Source organism: Branchiostoma lanceolatum, chromosome 2, assembly GCF_035083965.1.
Source record: "Branchiostoma lanceolatum isolate klBraLanc5 chromosome 2, klBraLanc5.hap2, whole genome shotgun sequence".
Classification (NCBI taxonomy): domain Eukaryota; kingdom Metazoa; phylum Chordata; class Leptocardii; order Amphioxiformes; family Branchiostomatidae; genus Branchiostoma; species Branchiostoma lanceolatum.
In genome coordinates, this window is record NC_089723.1 from 10980259 (window position 1) to 10998588 (window position 18330).

Sequence of the window (18330 nt, forward strand, 5' to 3'; positions counted from 1 at the left end):
CATCTAATTGGAACCAGAAGCTCAACAGTGAGGCTGCTATTAGTTGAGCTAAAGGGACATCCCAAAGTGTGAACTACGTGCGTATAGATACTGTGGGAAACTGGAAATCGGCGTCATTTAATCTGTGCATAAATGCATGTATTCTTAATGTACAGCAAATGGTTTTGGTCTGACAATTAGATCTGGTGACCGTTCGTTTTTCTTATGCACTATATATATGATGTTAACAAATAAACACTCCAGACATACTCGGGTTCAAAGTCAACATACTTTGCATATAAATTTTTTTTTCATAGATTGCACAAGTTCTGACAACATCTTTACACACCCCATAGCTTCTTACACATCATCTGACACCGAAAACTATTTACAGTACTGTACGGGCCACGGGTGTAGGGCCGTCTCTGTTCTGTCTCGGGTACTGTCGGAGACTAGCGACGTGAGTTGTGACCGCATCCCTATAAGAATACATGGCCGGAGTGTGCCAATAGGAGATGCTGTTTAAAATGTAAAAGGTGAAGTGTGATACAATACTCACACAACGTTGGCAACATGCTAGAACTATTTTCCATTGATAGTGTTGATTTGTGGCTAGGCTTTAATCCACTTGCACTATCTCATACAAGCTTGGTCATGGGAATCGACGTGGAAGTTGGTTTTTGTGCGTTTTTTTTTAACTTTACCTAATCCTGAAGAAATGTGTGCATTTTAGAAACGGTACAATCGCGTTATAGAGGACCGTGAGACTACGAACGATTGTATCGGATTGAAAGAGCACCAGTCAGATTGTGATGTACAAGGAGCATCTCCTACGCACATGTCCTACTGGCCATGTATTCTACGGCTGGCATCGATGGCCATGTAGTCATGGAGAAACACTTCGTCCAGAAAACATTCTTACCAACAGTATCACATATGACAGCTACGAGGACAATGAGAATAATGTCTACATTCACTTAACATAAGTCGATATCCTCTCAAACAAAAACAGAACGTACAAGTACAACTAATGGTGACAAAGGCATCCTGAGCGACTGTTTAGAAGACATCACAACTAGCTGATGTCTGTAGCTATTTGTCCCCGTAGAGATACTAAAGTATCATCTAAACGGCGATAGTTGTACTAGAAACACCACACGGTGTGTATCATATACATCCCTGTTTCTTTCAATCTTCTTTGTTTTACTGAATTCCGTTTGGGTTAATTTTGTTTAAATATAATCTATATAGAACCGAAACACATTTGGATTACCTTTAATATATTTGTCTGACAGTTAGCATGATCAGGACATGTTGGGGATGCTGTCACGTTCTATCACAGAGTATGATATCTCTAATTAACAGTCGTAGTGAAGGTGATAACTTTTAGAAGGGTAATACTTCAACTAAAACGGTGAATATTACCACGTAAACAGTGTTTCTGACTTATTTGTAAGGGACATTGACAACTTTTAGCTCACATTGTTTTTGGACAAAGATACATTTCAGTAAATACATCAGCAATAATTTCTTTAAAACTAATAATGACTACAATTACAGGAACAACTATCTATCGGTACTCAGGTGTTTGGCTGTATTTCAAAAGTATCACCGTACGTAGAAGGTGAAATATTGCTAGGTGTAGTGACACGAGGTTGAGGGGAAGTTATGTTTGGATATCGTAGAGGCAGCGTCCTGCGCAAACTCGCCTTTTTCTGATGATGCGGTGTTCCATACAGTGTGTCATTGGCAACATGTTTCCATGGTTAGAACACGAAAAACCTCAGTATTGTTAAGACATGCCATATCCTTATCAGCAGGTTTCCTCCGCATCTAGCGTCCATGACAATGCTGCACAGGTAGGGAAATGCAGGTTCCGATTTTGGAGTTCACGTCAATGTCTCCTGTGCTGCCCACACCCTGGACAGTTTAAGTGAGGTGTTTACTTAACGTCTTCAAGAGGAGGACTGATATGATATATATCATATCATTAGTTTGTCAACACCTCTCGCGTTTATGGTTGGTCCCGGCTGCCAGAGATTTTTTTTTCTTTCGTTTCGTTTAGTTTATTTTTCATTTTTCTAACAGACAACCCAATAGCACGGCATTGTGACTTTTTTCCAACTTACTTCGTACATCAATATCAGTATATCGATAATTCTACATTACAAGACGACATCTAACAAAAGAACTCATAGTAACCATAACGCTGAGGAGACATCAGATGGCGACCTGCGCCCACATTAGTTCTTCGTGAAAAGCCCTTTTACATTGACACTTGTTTAGTTAGAAATTGATAATGAGGACACGGTCACCTAAGTTGATCCGACTGCCTAACTTTCGTTTTTCTTTGTACATTGTTTTCTTTCAAGGTCCGTGATTCGCACCGATTACATGATGGTTTATAGCAAGGCGCAAAACGCAGTGCTATACATGCAGCACGAACGAGCCATGGTTTGTAGTGACAACTTTGAACATTACTACACAGATACATTGGAAGAAAGAGTCTGGAAACGAAAAGACAATAATGGGCTCGCCCCCTGCGAGCGTCGCCAAAAAGTTCATCTACGCTACGTATCTAATCATCAGAATACTAAGATTCTGTGTTATCTAAAAGTTCCTACATTTGTGCCAGTGGCTAGTTTAAAACAAAATGTCTAAAGCGAATGTTTTTAAGAATCTAAATCAGAGCGACCTGGTCTTGCTGATTTTCCCAAGTTACTATTTTCGCACTATCCCAGCATGTGTATGTATTGTATGTATTGTAGAGTAAGACTGGCGCAGAAATGTATGTAACCCATGTTACAGTCTAAGTGCAAATAAGGTAACGGGTGGAGCACTTGCGAAAATGGTGAATCATGTGTTGAACGATTTTTACCAGCCGATTTCGAGGCAAGCCCAATGCTTTCCATATAGAAAGATGTTGCCAAGTTAGCAGTATACTCATTGTCACATAAAAGAAAACGTGCATTTTCTCATCTACGTTGTGCACACTGCAATATATCACCAACATGCAGTTTGTGTGGAGGCCGTTAGGGATAGAACGGCGGTGAGGGGGTCTGTGCATGACAGCTCTTGCAGGAGAAGATGTGCTGTCCTTACGTCCGAGTTAACAGTTCGCGGATGTACACATTTCCTTTGCCGCCTGCTACCGTAGCGCCGGTTCCATGGTACTAATGGATTTTGACTTCCGACCGGACGACGCATGTTGATATTGGCCATGGCGCATAGGTTTGTCCATGGCGCAAAGACAGAGTAGGCTCTTGAAAACGATGACACGTCGGTTAGAAAAATCCAGAGGAAGAGTGCCAAATTTTCGTAAAACATGAACAGAGTTATGCAACAGGAAAACTGCCCCGACATTTGAGATACTGGAGACAACGCTCGGCCGCCTGAGTGTACTTACTTTCCTACGGCGCTCCTGACCTCCGTCCCCGAATGGCTGCTCGGAGGTTCCGTGATCATCTGACAACGTGTCCGGCAACACAACATGATCAAATAAAGGCTTTATGAATCGGTATGGCTTTTTTATCACCCACAACATGTGGGCGGAATTTCAAAGTGTGTGTATCAAATTTCTCTGATACCCCTCCTGCTTCGGCAGCAGCATAACGTTCTGGTCCATGTCTAATACGGCTGATACAGTAGCCGGATGACTTAGTATCTCGTTCCACGGATTATGTCATAGTTGATCCAAGGAAAGTTTGGGAATCCGTCGACTTCTTCCACATTTCTGAGCCTGAACAATTCCTGTGCCACCACAGCACATGAAGGAAATCGATATTGTACAAAATATGGCATATTACAAGCACATCATACGTTACGGGTCGTAGGAGGTGCAACTAAGTAACACAAACAATATACGTAAAGATATCGTGCACGTGATACCCATCCACTCCAAGCTTCAGCTAGATGCTCCTTCTGATGACACTTGTCTTAAGAGGTCTTTGAACATTTTGGAGTTCAGAAATCTGGGGTAGGAGTCTCTATGCATCAATACATAGATTTGCTGTTGCGCTTCGTCGAACGTGCTTGGAGTTGGATCCACCATATTTCTGTTGATAATCTCCCGTACTCGTGAGTCTATACTCACCTGTTGGTGAAAGAAAAAAAACTTTGTCCAGTTTCAACTTATTTTTGCTAAGCTAATTTACATAAATCGCCAAAGAGACATAAGCCAGAACACACGCAGTGATGTGTGTTAATTTTGATAGCTATGACGTTCGGCCCACGTTGCCGTCCAAAGTATCGAAACATAACATGTAGGCATATGAAACAGTTTAACTTCAATCCAGAATGGTAGGAACTGCATTAGTTGACATATGATGACACAAACGATTTGTTATCAAAATGTGTTTCTTTGCTCTTACCTCTTTTGGGGACAGAATTGATATGTAGTCTTCGTATATTTGCCTTGCCTTCTCTTCGATGGCACTTTGATTTTCAGGTTTTTCCTCCTTCAAATCCTCGCAAGCTAGCCAAAACATCATGTTTTCCTCGCTGTATTCGGTCTTCAGAAACTCCCTGAATATTATTCTTCCGTCTGAAAGAAATCACAAACGAATACATTGATTAGCATAATCATGCGATACTACAACTGGTGCTGCACTGCTGGTTCGCTTTGCTTTCTGTACGTCATGAGTTCGATGTCCGGCCGAGTGATACCAAAGACTTTTAAAAATGGTACATTCGTTTCTCAGCTTAAAGCCATACTCAATGACCAGAGGAGAGTTTTCTGGTTCGGCTAATGATATTTTTCTGAATCCAAGAACGTAATTGTATTGGAAACTTGACCTTGAATCTGAACTAGACAGCAGTTGCATCAATATTCAGATCAATTACAGCCAGATGTAACATGTTATATCGTAAACAACCATTGGACAAACTTCAACTTGGCGGCGCTTAAGAAACCTTCGGTTGAGCTTAAAAATTGCCTTAATTTTGGAAGTTGTTTCTGGATACTTGTAACTGTATTTTCTACTTGCTTTGGGTCAAAAATGGACGTTGATCTGTGTCAATCATCCCATTGAAACCCATTCTTAAGACTTGAAAAAAAAGGCCCTCAAAAAAATTGGCGGCTCTTAGGAAATCTAGGTCCGATGTTGAAAATAATGTTTGTAGCATTTGTGTGAATAGTAGTTCATCAATTGTCCACCCTTTACTTAAGCAGCTTAATTCTTCTATTTTGTTGACCCAAAAATTTATCTGGAACTTCAGCCTTTATGGGTCTTCATGAATAGCCTCCTTCGCAGACTTCCCTCGGCGACATAACTCCCCGATGACATAACTCCTCTGGCCCGTGTAAGAAATCGCGTTCGCGGCCTGTATGACCCCCGGCGGATGATTAGGCAACTGAAGACCCGACCCAAAACGGGCTAGGGACGATAATCAATTTCTCCCCATCTACCGCCGTTCGACCACTCCGTCGTAGATCGACAAGACAGAAAATACGCGTTCTGAAGCTTAAATACGGTTCTATGGTCAGGTGATAGAGCACGGGTGTTTCGTGAGGTCACGTGGATTGCTCCCAGCCAGGTGTCGCCTCTTAAGGGGAGACTAGCGTATTACAGTTTGGGCCAATAATGCATGCATTCCTATGGAGAAGTTGACAGGTGTCATTATCTCAGGAATCAAATATTCTGACCAAGAAAACTTACCCTCAAATTTTAACCTGTTCTGTAGACTGTCATTTAACAGAATTACGAGAACTTTTACACGGCTATTCTTCGGGGGAAACCCCCGAGCCAGAGCACTTGAGTCAGTCTAAGTACGCTCGCGACCATTTCACTATCTCGCGGGGGTGTTACACGCCGGAATGAGCAGTTAGCTGGGCACTACATGGGGTTTTTCTCTATACCGGATGTGCGTTTCCGGGTCAAGAATGTGTGCCGCAACTGCCTGTTTTGGGACAGAAATCCGCATCAACTTTTTTTCATATTTCAGGTGTAGGTACCTTTAGAAAAGGTGAATACACCTGGACATAAATTATGCTAATGAGTCCATCATTTGCATAGTTTAATGGAAACTTATATTTCTCTTACGGTAAATGCTACGGATGTCATATTTGAGGTGTAGGTACCTTTAGGAAAGGTGAATACACCTAGACATAAATTATGCTAATGCTGACCTCATTTGCATAATTCATGCAACAACGTGTATTTCCCTTACGTTAAATACTACGGATGCCATATTTGAGGCGTCGGTAACTTTAGGAAAGGTGAATACACCTGGACATGAATTATGCTAATAATGACCACATTTGCATAATTTATGCAGAAACGTGTATTTCCCTTATGGTAAATGCTACGGATGTCATATTTGAGGTGTAGGTAATTTTAGGAAAGGTGAATACACCTGGACATGGATTATGCTAATGATGACCACATTTGCATAATTTATGCAGAAACGTGTATTTCCCTTATGGTAAATGCTACGGATGTCATATTTGAGGTGTAGGTAATTTTAGGAAAGGTGAGTACACCTGGACATAAATTATGCCAATGACGACCTTATTTGCATAATTTATGCAGATACTTGTATCGTTCTTACGGTACATTCTACAAATGTCATATTTGAGGTGTGGGTGCTTTCAATTCGTCCTTCAGTTATAATAATAATATAATGGTTAAGTTCTGAGTACATAGAAATAGCAACAAGTATAATATAGCCTGAAAAGTAGCAAGGATCCCATACAATCTTCAAAACAAAGAGAGCGGTATGCGGCAATCGGACTTGTTGTGTATGTTGCGAGCTGTGCCGCGCTTTCAATTTTTTAGTATCTAGTGTCCCTCCTGCCACAGATCACACCACTTAGCCCTTTTAAATATCATCACTCAAGATGGCCGTGTAAAGGGTAAATCTTTGCCAATTACTCGTAATACTATTGGCCTGTTCAATTGATTTAAGTAACTCTTCGATGAAAACATTTTAAACAGAATTTCTAGTCAGTGACACAGAACATTCATATGGCTGAGGTATAAATTTGTAAAGGATGCATCTTTCTAGCAACAGAGCCCTGAACGAAGATTCAGAACGCTACAAAGTGAAGACTGTATCATGTCTGTATCACCTATCTTTGCAACTAGCTTCGGCAAAAACGCAAATTGTATGAAAGTGCTTGAAACACGCGTATTTCATGTCATACAGATGCTAAAACAGTCGCGGTTCAAAAGTAACCAAAGGTTTTCGGGTGAAATAGCACGAAAAACGTCCGTGTGAAGGGTGCATATTTGTAATGATATGGCTAACCGGTTTGGTAATACCATCTGTCTGTTAACATAGCTAGTCAATGGGAAAACATTACTCTTTGTGCAGTATGCCTTTCCGTCGCTGTTCAAATGTAAAGTTCTTGGGTTGAAATGGAACATCCGTGAGAAGGGCGCATATGTTTTTGCAATGATTTAGCGGAAAGTTTTGGTAACACTATACATCTGTGAACGTAGTTTTCAAATGATAAAAAGGAAAGTATTACTTTTAAAACAATATGCCCTGCCAGTGACAGAGAACAAACAGGCGAGCTACTGTGTGACTTTCCAATCAAATAGCTGAAACATTTTTTTTTTGTGAGGGATGCGTCCTTTCAGCTTAACATGCCATAACACTACACTACTCTATAAAGACTGTATCATCTTAAAAAGACAGTTGGAAATTCAAAGTGTACGTGGCGAACGTAGCCGAAACAATTTATGAAGAAAACTTTTTACAAAACGATGTAAAAATCTAGATGAAAACTTATTTTTCGTGTCAACAGTTCGAAACGAGAATTTGGTCTATAATTCAAGTCACACAAGTTACACCATTAACTTTTAACAAAAACCTTTCATTAGATGGAGAGGAATATGACAGTGTAGCAATGTAGACTTTACCAGCGCAGGCCATTTGAGGCTCCTTACGAGATGGATAGGTGTGTTTTCTTTGACTAGGGACAAATTGAGGCCAGGTGAGGTATCTTACGGGTTAGATTGTTGTGTTTTCTTGGACTAGGGACCAGGTGAGACCAGGTGAGGTACCTTGCAGCTGAGATAGGTGTGTTTTCTTCCACTAGGGACCAGGTGAGGACAGGTGAGGCCAGGTGAGGGACCTTATATCTGAGATAGGTGTGTTTTATTTGACTATGGACTATATGAAGCTGGGCGAGGTACCTTACAACTGGCATAGGCGTGTTTTCTTCGACTAGGGACCAGGTGAGGTAAGGTGAGGTACCTTACAGGTTAGATAGGTGTGTTTTCTAAAAGTAGGGAGTAGATGAGGCTAGGTGAAGCCAGGTGAGGCTACTTACAGGTTAGATAGGTGTGTTTTCTTTGACTAGGGACCAGGTGAGGCCATGTGAGGTACCTTACAGCTGCGATAGGTGTGTTTTCTTCGACTATGGAAAAAGTGAGGCCAGGTGAGGTACCTTACAGGTTAGATAGGTGTGTTTTCTTCAAGTAGGGAGCAGACGAGGCCAGGTGAGGCTACTTACAGGTTAGATAGGTGTGTTTTCTTTCAGTAGGGACCAGGTGAGGCCATGTGAGGTACCTTACAGCTGCGATAGGTGTGTTTTATTCGACTATGGAAAAAGTGAGGCCAGGTGAGGTACTTTACAGGTTAGATAGGTGTGTTTTCTTCAAGTAGGGAGCAGGCGAGGCCAGGTGAGGCCAGGTGAGGCTACTTACAGGTTAGATAGGTGTGTTTTCTTTGAGTAGGGATCAGGTGAGGACAGGTGAGGTACCTTACAGCTTAGATAGGTGTGTTTTCTTTGACTAGGGACCAGGTGAGGCCATGTGAGGCTACATACAGGCTAGATAAGTGTGTTTTCTTTGAATAGGGAGTAGGTGAGGCCAGGTAAGGTTTTATAAGTGTCTTTTTGGGTAGCTTATAGCCGGAAGATGCCTCAATTGGCCTCACCTGGTCCCGAGCCAAAGAAAAACACATATCTAACCTGTAAGTAGCCTCACCTGGCCTCACCTTACCTTACGCTGCCTCACCTGGTCCCTAGTCGAAGAAAACATACCTCTGTTTGCTGTAAGGTACCTTACCTGGCCTCACCATTTCCCTAGTGAAAGAAAACACACCTCTCTCAGCTGTAAGGTACCTCACCTGACCTCACCTGCTCCCTAGTGGAAGAAAACACACCTTTCTAACATGTAAGGTGCCTCACCTGACCACACCTGCTCCCTAGTCAAAGAAAACACACCTATCTAACCTGTAAGGTACCTCACCTTTCCTCACCTGGTCCCTAGTCAAAGAAAACGCACCTCTCTCAGCTGTAAGGTACCTCACCTGACCTCACCTGCTCCCTAGTGGAAGAAAACACACCTATCTAACATGTAACGTACCTCACCTGTCCTCACCTGGTCCCTAGTCAAAGAAAATACACCTATCTAACCTGTAAGGTACCTCACCTTTCCTCACCTGGTCCCTAGTCAAAGAAAGCACATCTACCTTAGCTATAAGGTACCTCACCTGGCCTCACCTTGTCTTACCTGCTCCCTTGTCGAAGAAAACAACCTATCTAACCTGTAAGTTACCTCATCTGTCCTCACTTGTTTCTAGTCAAAGAAGACACACCTATCTTACCTGTAAGTAGCCTCACCTGGCCTCACCTAACCTCACACTGCCTCACCTGGTCCCTAGTCGATGAAAACACACCTTTTCTCAGCTGTAAGGTACCTTCCCTGGCCTCACCTGGTCCCTAGTCAAAGAAAACACTCCTATCTAACTTGTAAGTAGCCTCACCTGGCCTTACCTTACCTTAAGCTGCCTCACCTGGTCCCTAGTCGAAGAAAACACACCTCTCTTAGCTGTAAGGTACCTCACCTGGCCTCATCTGCTCCCTTCTTGAAGAGAACACTCCTATCTAACCTGTAGGTAGCCTCACCTGGCCTCACCTTGTCCCGAATCGAAGAAAACACACCTATCTTACCTGTAAGTAGACTTAGTTGGCCACACTTGGTCCCTAGTTGAAGAAAACACACCTATTTAAACTGTAAGGTACCTGACCTGGCCTCACCAGGTCCCTAGTCAAAGAAAACACACTTATCTAACCTGTAAATAGCCTCACCTTGCCTCACCTGCTCCCTAGTCAAAGAAAACACACTTCATCTCACCTGTAAGAAGTCTTAGTTGGTCCCTAGTAAAAAAAAAGCAATCTATGTCAACTGTAAGGAGCCTTACCTGGACCTTAGCCAAGTGAAACACACCAGTCTCTCCTGTAAGGTTCCTATCCTGGTCATTTATCATGTGAATCATACTTAAATCACCTTTACGGCTCACCCCCTCCCCACTGTAAGAATTCATATCTATGACATAATATTTTACCTAAGAAAACTTACTCATAGTCAATTGATAAACTAAATGATTTATATGTATATCTGATTCAAATTATATATGCAATATGGCTTATGGCTTGGAAGACACGAGTTTGTCATGTCATGATAAATTGTGATATGCTTCATTTTGAAAAAAATGCCCTTCGTACAAAACAATATTGGCAAGATGCATCCTACCCGCGTCGATCATTTTTTACTTATGTCACCTGTTTTGCTGTAAAGACGTATCGTTCAAAAAGCATTATTTCAGCTAGATATTTGATTGGAAAGTTACACGATACCTACTTGTTCGCTGACTCTGGAAATTGGATTTCCCTTTTATCATTTCAAAACTACGTTCACAGACAGTGTTTATACCAATCAGCTATATCATTGCAAGAACATATGTACCCTTCTCACGGACGTTTGTTTTTCCTTCTATTTCACCCGACAATTATTCTTGAACAGCGACGGTTTTAGCTGTATGACACAAAAGATGCGTGTATCACACATTGATAAGTTTTTACTTCTATCATTGGAAAAAAATGCACATTTTTGCTTAGCTCGTTGCGAATAGACTGATATATTTTTGTTTTTAATCTACGGTGGAAAGATACAGTCTTAACAAAAAGATTAGTGTTCAGGGCACTGGTTCAGGGATGTGTTGCTGGAAAGACGTATCCTTCACAAATTCATACTTCAGTTATATGATTAGAAAGTCTAATATTCAGTACTAGTGTTCTGTATCGGCAGCAGTGTTCTATGAAAAGAGATACTGTTTTAATAAAGAGTGACTTTCTGCAGTTGCATAATTGAAAAGTTATACAACATCTACACACCCATTACCTTCAGCCATATCATACCATATCATACCATGTATTCTGTACCTATATTGCTGTACTTAGCCCGTGATAGGGCATGAATGTACAATAAAGGTTATCATCATTATTACTATCATTGCAAACATGTACCCTTCACACGACCAGCTAAAATGATTAGATATAAAACGGTTAGGTGGTGCGATCTGTGGCCGGAGGGATGCTAGAAAATGTGCGAATAGCCCGTAAAATACGCTTTAAAGTTAAAACAAGATCGATCGCAGCACACCGCTGTGAAAGTTTTAAATCCTGCGTCAGGAAAAATGTAAAATTCCAATATCTAAAAGGCAACATTACCCACGAACTGACCCATAATTAGCAAAAAAGTAAGACAGGCAAACAGCCGAGACTTGCAGCGCGGCGAGTCTACTTGGCACGGTAACCCGGTTTCTCGAAAAACCCCATGCGGTACCCAACACGGCTTGAAAACAATGGCGGAGTTGTTACGCTGAAAACCTGAAAATTGGTCAACTTCGCCGTGATATATCTTACTTCATACTGCGTCCCAGTTAAAAAAGATAGTTTGTCGAGGTGTTGCAACTCTTTCGGAGCACAGCGACGCAATTTACAGTCTGATGCGACCTATCTGGGCTGTACAGTGGCTGTACATATTACATTTGGCTAACTGCTCATTTCGGCGTGTAACAGGGGTCCAGGAGACATCGCCTAGACAAGAACTGTTTACAAGGGCCTTCACCTTTGACATATTACCCACAATGCACCTCGCGTACTTTGTTTTCTTTTGAAACTTTATTTATTCATGAGGTGCTCCAGTCGGCCTGCAGGCCGCTTTTCATTGAAGTCATGAGAGAAGAGTTAAGGGCTAACAGTAGAAGCATGAACCTCTTAATTACATCACGACTGCACGTTATACTCCATGACAGTGCATGACAAATGTTAAAGAATAAGTAATTCCTTACGGCAGCTCTTCATCATCCTGTCAAACGACTTCCCCCACTCGTTCACCTCCTCCATGTCGGGCCTGCAAACACACATGGGTAATGAGAAACGTCACTTTTCATCAAAGCAACATTTCAAGGAATGGACAATGTGCACATATTTTCTACTCTGGACACCTAACGTTGTCAATATGAGCTGCAGGTACTGTATAATCGCTGCATTGGCGGAAAGCGTCGCAGGGTGGAAAAAACAACAACAAAAATCGTCGCGCTACACGGTAAGCTGAATGAATGTTATGTTTGAATGTTATGACCAAAAGTAGGAACTTGCTGTGCAAACGCACTCGCCAAATCCGAAAGAACCACCTGTCTGGGTTTACGATGTAATTGACTGGCAACATTTTCATACACGCCATTCATATACATTTAAGATGTGATACATGTTGTATTTAGAAAAGGACTGTTTCCATTCGTGCAACTAGATGATGACATCATGCAACTTGACATGCTTATGAAACTAGCTCTCCTTGATGTACGTGTATTTTTCAGAGATGTACATGTACTCTCAGCCTGTCTGGCGTTCCAGTTTTACCCTTCTGTGATTGGATATTAATCTCAAGTTATATTTTGTTTGTTCATGATGTATTAAATGTGGATAGGAAAATGTTGTCATGCATCATATATACATGTCATATGACTAAGAATTAATTTTGAAAGTTTGTAGAGGAGAATGTTGTCTGAAAAGAGATCAAATTGACCAGTCATTAACTCGATGATGAGTGAGATAATTTAAGGTTTCATACCCGCCTGAGGTGTATATGGTGTCATAATAAGGCCTGGTCATGAGTTCGATCTCCGGCCGAGTCATACCAAAGACTTTTAAAAATGGTACATATGTTTCTCTGTTTACAGCCATAGACAAGACCAGACCAGCCTATAACCACCTCATAAAATCACCTTGTTCGCAACCCTTATGACACCATATACTCCGATGAATGGGCGGATCATTAACGTTATTATCATATAGCCTATCCAAACTGACCCATGTAATTAGAGCAACAAATTCCTGTATGACGCATAGATCCATTAATGATATACATGTAATCATAACTCCTTTTGCCCACATTTTGAAAATGCATTTGAAAATTTACATTTGTTCTTTTTGTACAGTAGAGATAACAGATGTCATTTTGAAACCAAAATTTCCACAAGACGATAGTCTGCCCATATAAGGCTATGGGTGGCTCCATTTACTGTTGGGGGTGTCAAGAATACTGTTTTCGTCCCTTCCGTTTAGATTCGACTGGTACTGAAATGATTTATTTTATTTTGCCATATCGTCACAGGACTTTTGGTTTACTCTAAGTTGGTAAACATTTTATGGAACAAACATTGGAAACAAAGGTTAACAAAAATAATCGTCTCCCCCTACATAATAAATGACCACTTCAGATTCATCATTCACCACCTGTGGCACTTTTACGCCGTTACGGCGTCATAACCGATATGAAATGGGGACTTTGATGTCATCTGGCTATATGATAATGTGTCTTGTTGTTAGCATATGATAAGTAAGATTCGTCTGTGTGTAGTGTATTCTTTAATTGTTACATGTATCATTGCACTGTTGTTTGAATAAAGACCAATTGAGATATTTACAGATTTGATCCACCAGTACTGTGTCCTGCAAAATACACAAAAGCAAAAGGAGAAAATATGCTTCTTCTTGATGTTGACATTGAAGAGAACAAAATAATTACCTTCGCCGAGAAGGTTATGCAGAGGGTAGCGTTTGTCTGTCTGTTTGTTTGTCTGTCTGTAGTGGACCAGCATAACTAAAGAATGCCTCGATGGATTGTTTTGATATTTGGTATGTTGGTAGGTTTTGATGAGACCTGAAAACGATAAGATTTTGGGCCCCCTAGCGGCTTCTTACGGTACTACAGCGGAACTTCCTGTTTTGATATCTCGTGTTCTGGACATGCTATGGAGCTGATTTTTGAGTGGTACATAGATCTTTGGACAGAGAGTAAGTGGTACGGGTTTGGGACACCTAACGGCTTTTTTTTAACTGTGTCTGACTTTGAAAGGGAATAACTCAAGAAGGGCTTGATGGATAGTAATGATTTTTGGTAAGTAGATAGCTTGAGTGATGATGAACATGATTAGATACTTCTTATGCAAATCAGTATCCAATTTGCATAATCAATGAGGGAAGTTTATACATCCGCCAAATTCCATGATAGGACTCTGAAACATGTGACATATGTAACTGAGGAAGAGAGAAATATTAATTGATATGAACTATGCAAATGAAGACCTCATTTGCATAATTAATGAGAAAATACTATAACAAGATGGCAATCATGGATGGTCATGATTTTTGATATCTGGGCAGCTTGTGTGATGCTTAGTATGGTTGGACGATAATTATGCAAATCAGATTCTAATTTGCATAATCAATGGGGCAACTCTCAAGATCCACTTTGCTCCATGATATGACTATTCAAATTGTAACTGAGGAAGAGAGGACTGTTAATAGATAGAAAATATGCAAACGTGGGCCTAATTTGCATACTTAATGAGTAACTTGTATTATTCCGCATTTCATACATTTAATATTTTTTTGTGGCATCGGGAAGTTATGTTAATGTGAATATCGTTGAATCAAATTATGTTAATAAGGGCCTCATTTGCATAATTGATTATACATATTAGCATAACCTTCTTCGTTAAGCTCATAATTTGTTAAGCTCATACTATGGACATGTTTTATTCTAAGACAATCAACTGGTATGATTTATAATTGATGAGAAACACTCCTAATACGTCAGTCATAAAGGTTAAAATCATTTGGCGAAGGTATGAGGTCGTGGAACTCTTTTGTTCTGTGACGGACAGATGGAGCCTAAAACATATGTCCGAGTGGCATGCCACATGGACCCTGTAGGTTGATGAGCGACAAGACTACAACAAAAGGTACCACTACTCCAACCCTTCATCCTATGTGCAAATAGACTTGTTAGACAGCTTGTTTGTTACCTTTTTATCGAGATTTGATGGTAACTGTTTACTGGTTGTGGTGTCAAATTTGCTTTGTTGGGAGGATCAGTGACTGCCAACATAATGGATGGATTTAGTTGATACAATAACGAATGGAGATCTTTATTGTACCTTTTTCCTAACTAAATTAAGTACAGGTTACACCAAAGTACACATGTTGGTACGAGTATTGAAATTTAGGATTGTATGGGTTCAGCTATAATCGGCATATGAAAACGTATGAGGAATATATATACTTCAGCGCTACTCATAACGTTATATCTAAAATAAGGGAACCTGCTTTCAATATAACTAAATAGTAGATAGGATGCTTCTATCATTATAACAAAGTGCAGCCTTTGATGAAGGGCACATCATCTTCTACTGTATTTGAGGTACAAAATTGGCAGATGATTTCCTCTAGAAGAGGCTATGCCTTGAATAACACGGCGTGATAAAATGTTAAGCTGAAATAGAACATACAAAATCATGCTGCCATCTCGTTATCAGACCAAAGGTCACAATGGTCAGCACTGCAAACTACTTAAAGGGGTTTAGTAGTCTAGGGCAACTCGAGACACGTGTTTTTTGTTTTTGTTTTAGGCTTTTGGGCGTAAATTTAGATGCACTTACTGGTCAGATGCTGTCTTTTCGTCGACCTCTTCCAACTTGGTTTCTCTACTGGAGGTCGATTTGGGTTGCCGGCCGTTATCTCGGCTTGGTTCGTCTTGACCTCCTCGGACCGACAAGCTGGAACAAGGTAAAAGGGCACAGGTCACTTGAGGTCAATGCAATTTTATACGCTCATAAGTATGAGTAAAAGCTGTTGTACTTCATTGGGGAAATCTAATAGTTTTTCTATCCATTGAACATTCTTTGTTTCGGAAGAGGGAAGGCGCATTTATTTTTCTAATTCAAATGGATCCTCCTTGACCGTAACGGCTCATTCTAAACGTATAAACCCTCACAGGGAAGGTACGCTAAGGCAATATTAATGTTACAGACTACTGTCCATCCTAAAGGTTGATATACTGTGATCACGGAAATCATTTGCATATTAATTGACGTCTCACGTTTTGAAAAATCCTGTATTTTTCTCACTAGTTTTGGAAGAAAACATTGTCAGACAGAGAAAAATAACACAGATACATAAAGCTACATAATCAATACAATACGTAACTTTACTAGGCAACTTCCGAAAACCATAACATTGTGTTTTCAACTATCAAAGCAACCGCTTTAAAGTTGGAATTGTATCTATATTTTCCTCAGAGCTGAATTAGCTTTGATAGCTGTGTGTCTAGAAATATGCCCACCTGTAATTGTGGTGTCTACTTGGTAGTCTAAGAAACCAGTATAGATTGGGGCTCTGTAGAAATGTACATGTGATATGTAACTGACAGCCAATGTCTGAGACTTTCTACCAGTGAGCTAGTGCTGTCATTGCTTTATATTCTTGGTTAGGTACTACAAAGCTGACTTGTTTATGTTCAAACATGCGTTGATTCCTTTTCAAACATTTCAAACGTGTCCTGAGTAACTTCAATACTTGGTAAACTGTCTTAGCCAGAGAGCCCTCCACTGATGTGAACACCACGGCATTCAGAAGCAGGCTGAGATCTGGGAGTTTTCGTTAGCTGAATCAATTGGGTGGTTTTATAGTGCAGGCTTAACTCAACGTTAAGTATTATATGTAGATGATTATATTTCATCCCTACTAGAGTATGGATGTATTATATTGTTTTCACTCATGTGTCTTCTTCTTCTCCTGTCAAATCTTCAAATCGATTCATCTCTGTCATTTTTTGGCCAAACGACATTAAATTTGGCACAAGGATAAAGTTTTAATTTTTTAATATATGGCTTTAAAATGATTGTATGGTTTTTTTTTGCCATTTTCAGACCAAAACTGTATATTTTGGCCTTCTGTGCTCTTTGATTACAGCCGAACGATCTGAAATTTTCTATGGGGTACATAGAACAAATGCTCAAAGAACTTTGTTCACATTTTTGGCATCTACCACTTCAAAATATGATGGGGTGGGGGGGGGTGGGGTTGGGAGAGATAATTGGCTGTTTTTCTCATATGACCATATATGGTGTTGCCATATATGGTCACATCTTTATTCCCAGGTGGACTCATTCGGTCAGCCAATGAGAGAGCGTCTATCAAATCACCCATTCATTTTCAAAACTGGAGCTGATTGGTTGAAATAGACAATCCAATTAGGGGCAATAACTCTTACATGTGCAGGGCAGGGTGTGATCAAAACGCCTTCACTGCCCCCTGACTCCGTCCTTGTGTTGTAAATACTGTCATACTGAAGTTATGATCAATTGAGAAGGTTAGAAATTTACGCCTGCATTAAAAAAACTTTTCTTTCAGTGTTTCTATCATAAATGTAATGCTCTATACTCCTCTTGGTATATATATATAGCAATTACTTGTTTATTTGTTTTCGCTAACACCAAGGGTGCACAAAGGCTCATCTCCCTACAAGTGGTTGTGTATCTCTTTGTTAGAAAGATTTTGTAATTAATTGTGGTATCACTGGTATGCGTTAGCGTTACAGTACGAAATACGCATCAGAAATTCGCAGTACTGTAAATGCATTTAAGTTCGCGTGGGTTTTATTTCGCGCTAAGGCGAAAATGGAGTGTTCGCGGTGGTTTTAAGATCGATATCTACATTGGTAGTACCCCCGAATAGCCCCTTCAGGGGCAAAGTAGGGGGGAGGGGGAGTTGAGATCCCGAGCTAAGGCGGGCAGGCCTCCAGCCTGGCACGGAACCGTGCCAGGCAGGGTATTCCACTGGAGGATAGTACGGGGAAAGAAAGAGTGTTTATATGAATGTTCGCGGTGGTTTTAAGTTCGCGATGAAACGGTCACCGCGAAAACCGCGAACATTTCTGCATTTACAGTATGTCCAGCAGAAATTTGTTAAACTTTTGCACAATTTGAGTTGGTTCCGCTGCATAATGCAAAATTCTCTGGACTACCAGATTGCGGAAATTCTCCCGCAGAAGTTATCTTCGGCAAGGTTGTAGATTCTCGACTTGGGTGATTATGAAAAAGTCCATTTTTGTGGATGTGGGGAGGAAAATGGATGACATATGTTGCATTTGATCTCGCAAATATTGCCTTTCTAGTTTGTTAAGCGTAATTGATTACTTAAACATATCATGTTATCTAGTATCTTGAATTCATCGTAAGCGTATTTGTGGACAAATTATTCCTACCGCG

General features: G+C 40.6%; 1 protein-coding gene across 3 annotated transcripts in view; it reads right to left on the reverse strand.

Annotated features, from left to right (window-relative positions):
- Positions 1 to 248: 248 nt before the first annotated feature.
- The window catches only part of LOC136427444 (regulator of G-protein signaling 20-like), an 84696-nt gene continuing 66614 nt past the window's right edge, over positions 249 to 18330 (reverse strand). For all 3 annotated transcript variants that reach the window (XM_066416296.1, XM_066416295.1, XM_066416297.1), the window contains exons 3-6: positions 15721 to 15837; positions 12067 to 12128; positions 4350 to 4522; positions 249 to 4072 (exon numbers count right to left, since the gene is read on the reverse strand). In XM_066416296.1, the coding sequence (XP_066272393.1) occupies positions 3884 to 4072; positions 4350 to 4522; positions 12067 to 12128; positions 15721 to 15837 (541 nt within the window). In that variant the 3' untranslated portion in view covers positions 249 to 3883. The remainder of the gene's footprint in view (positions 4073 to 4349; positions 4523 to 12066; positions 12129 to 15720; positions 15838 to 18330) is intronic.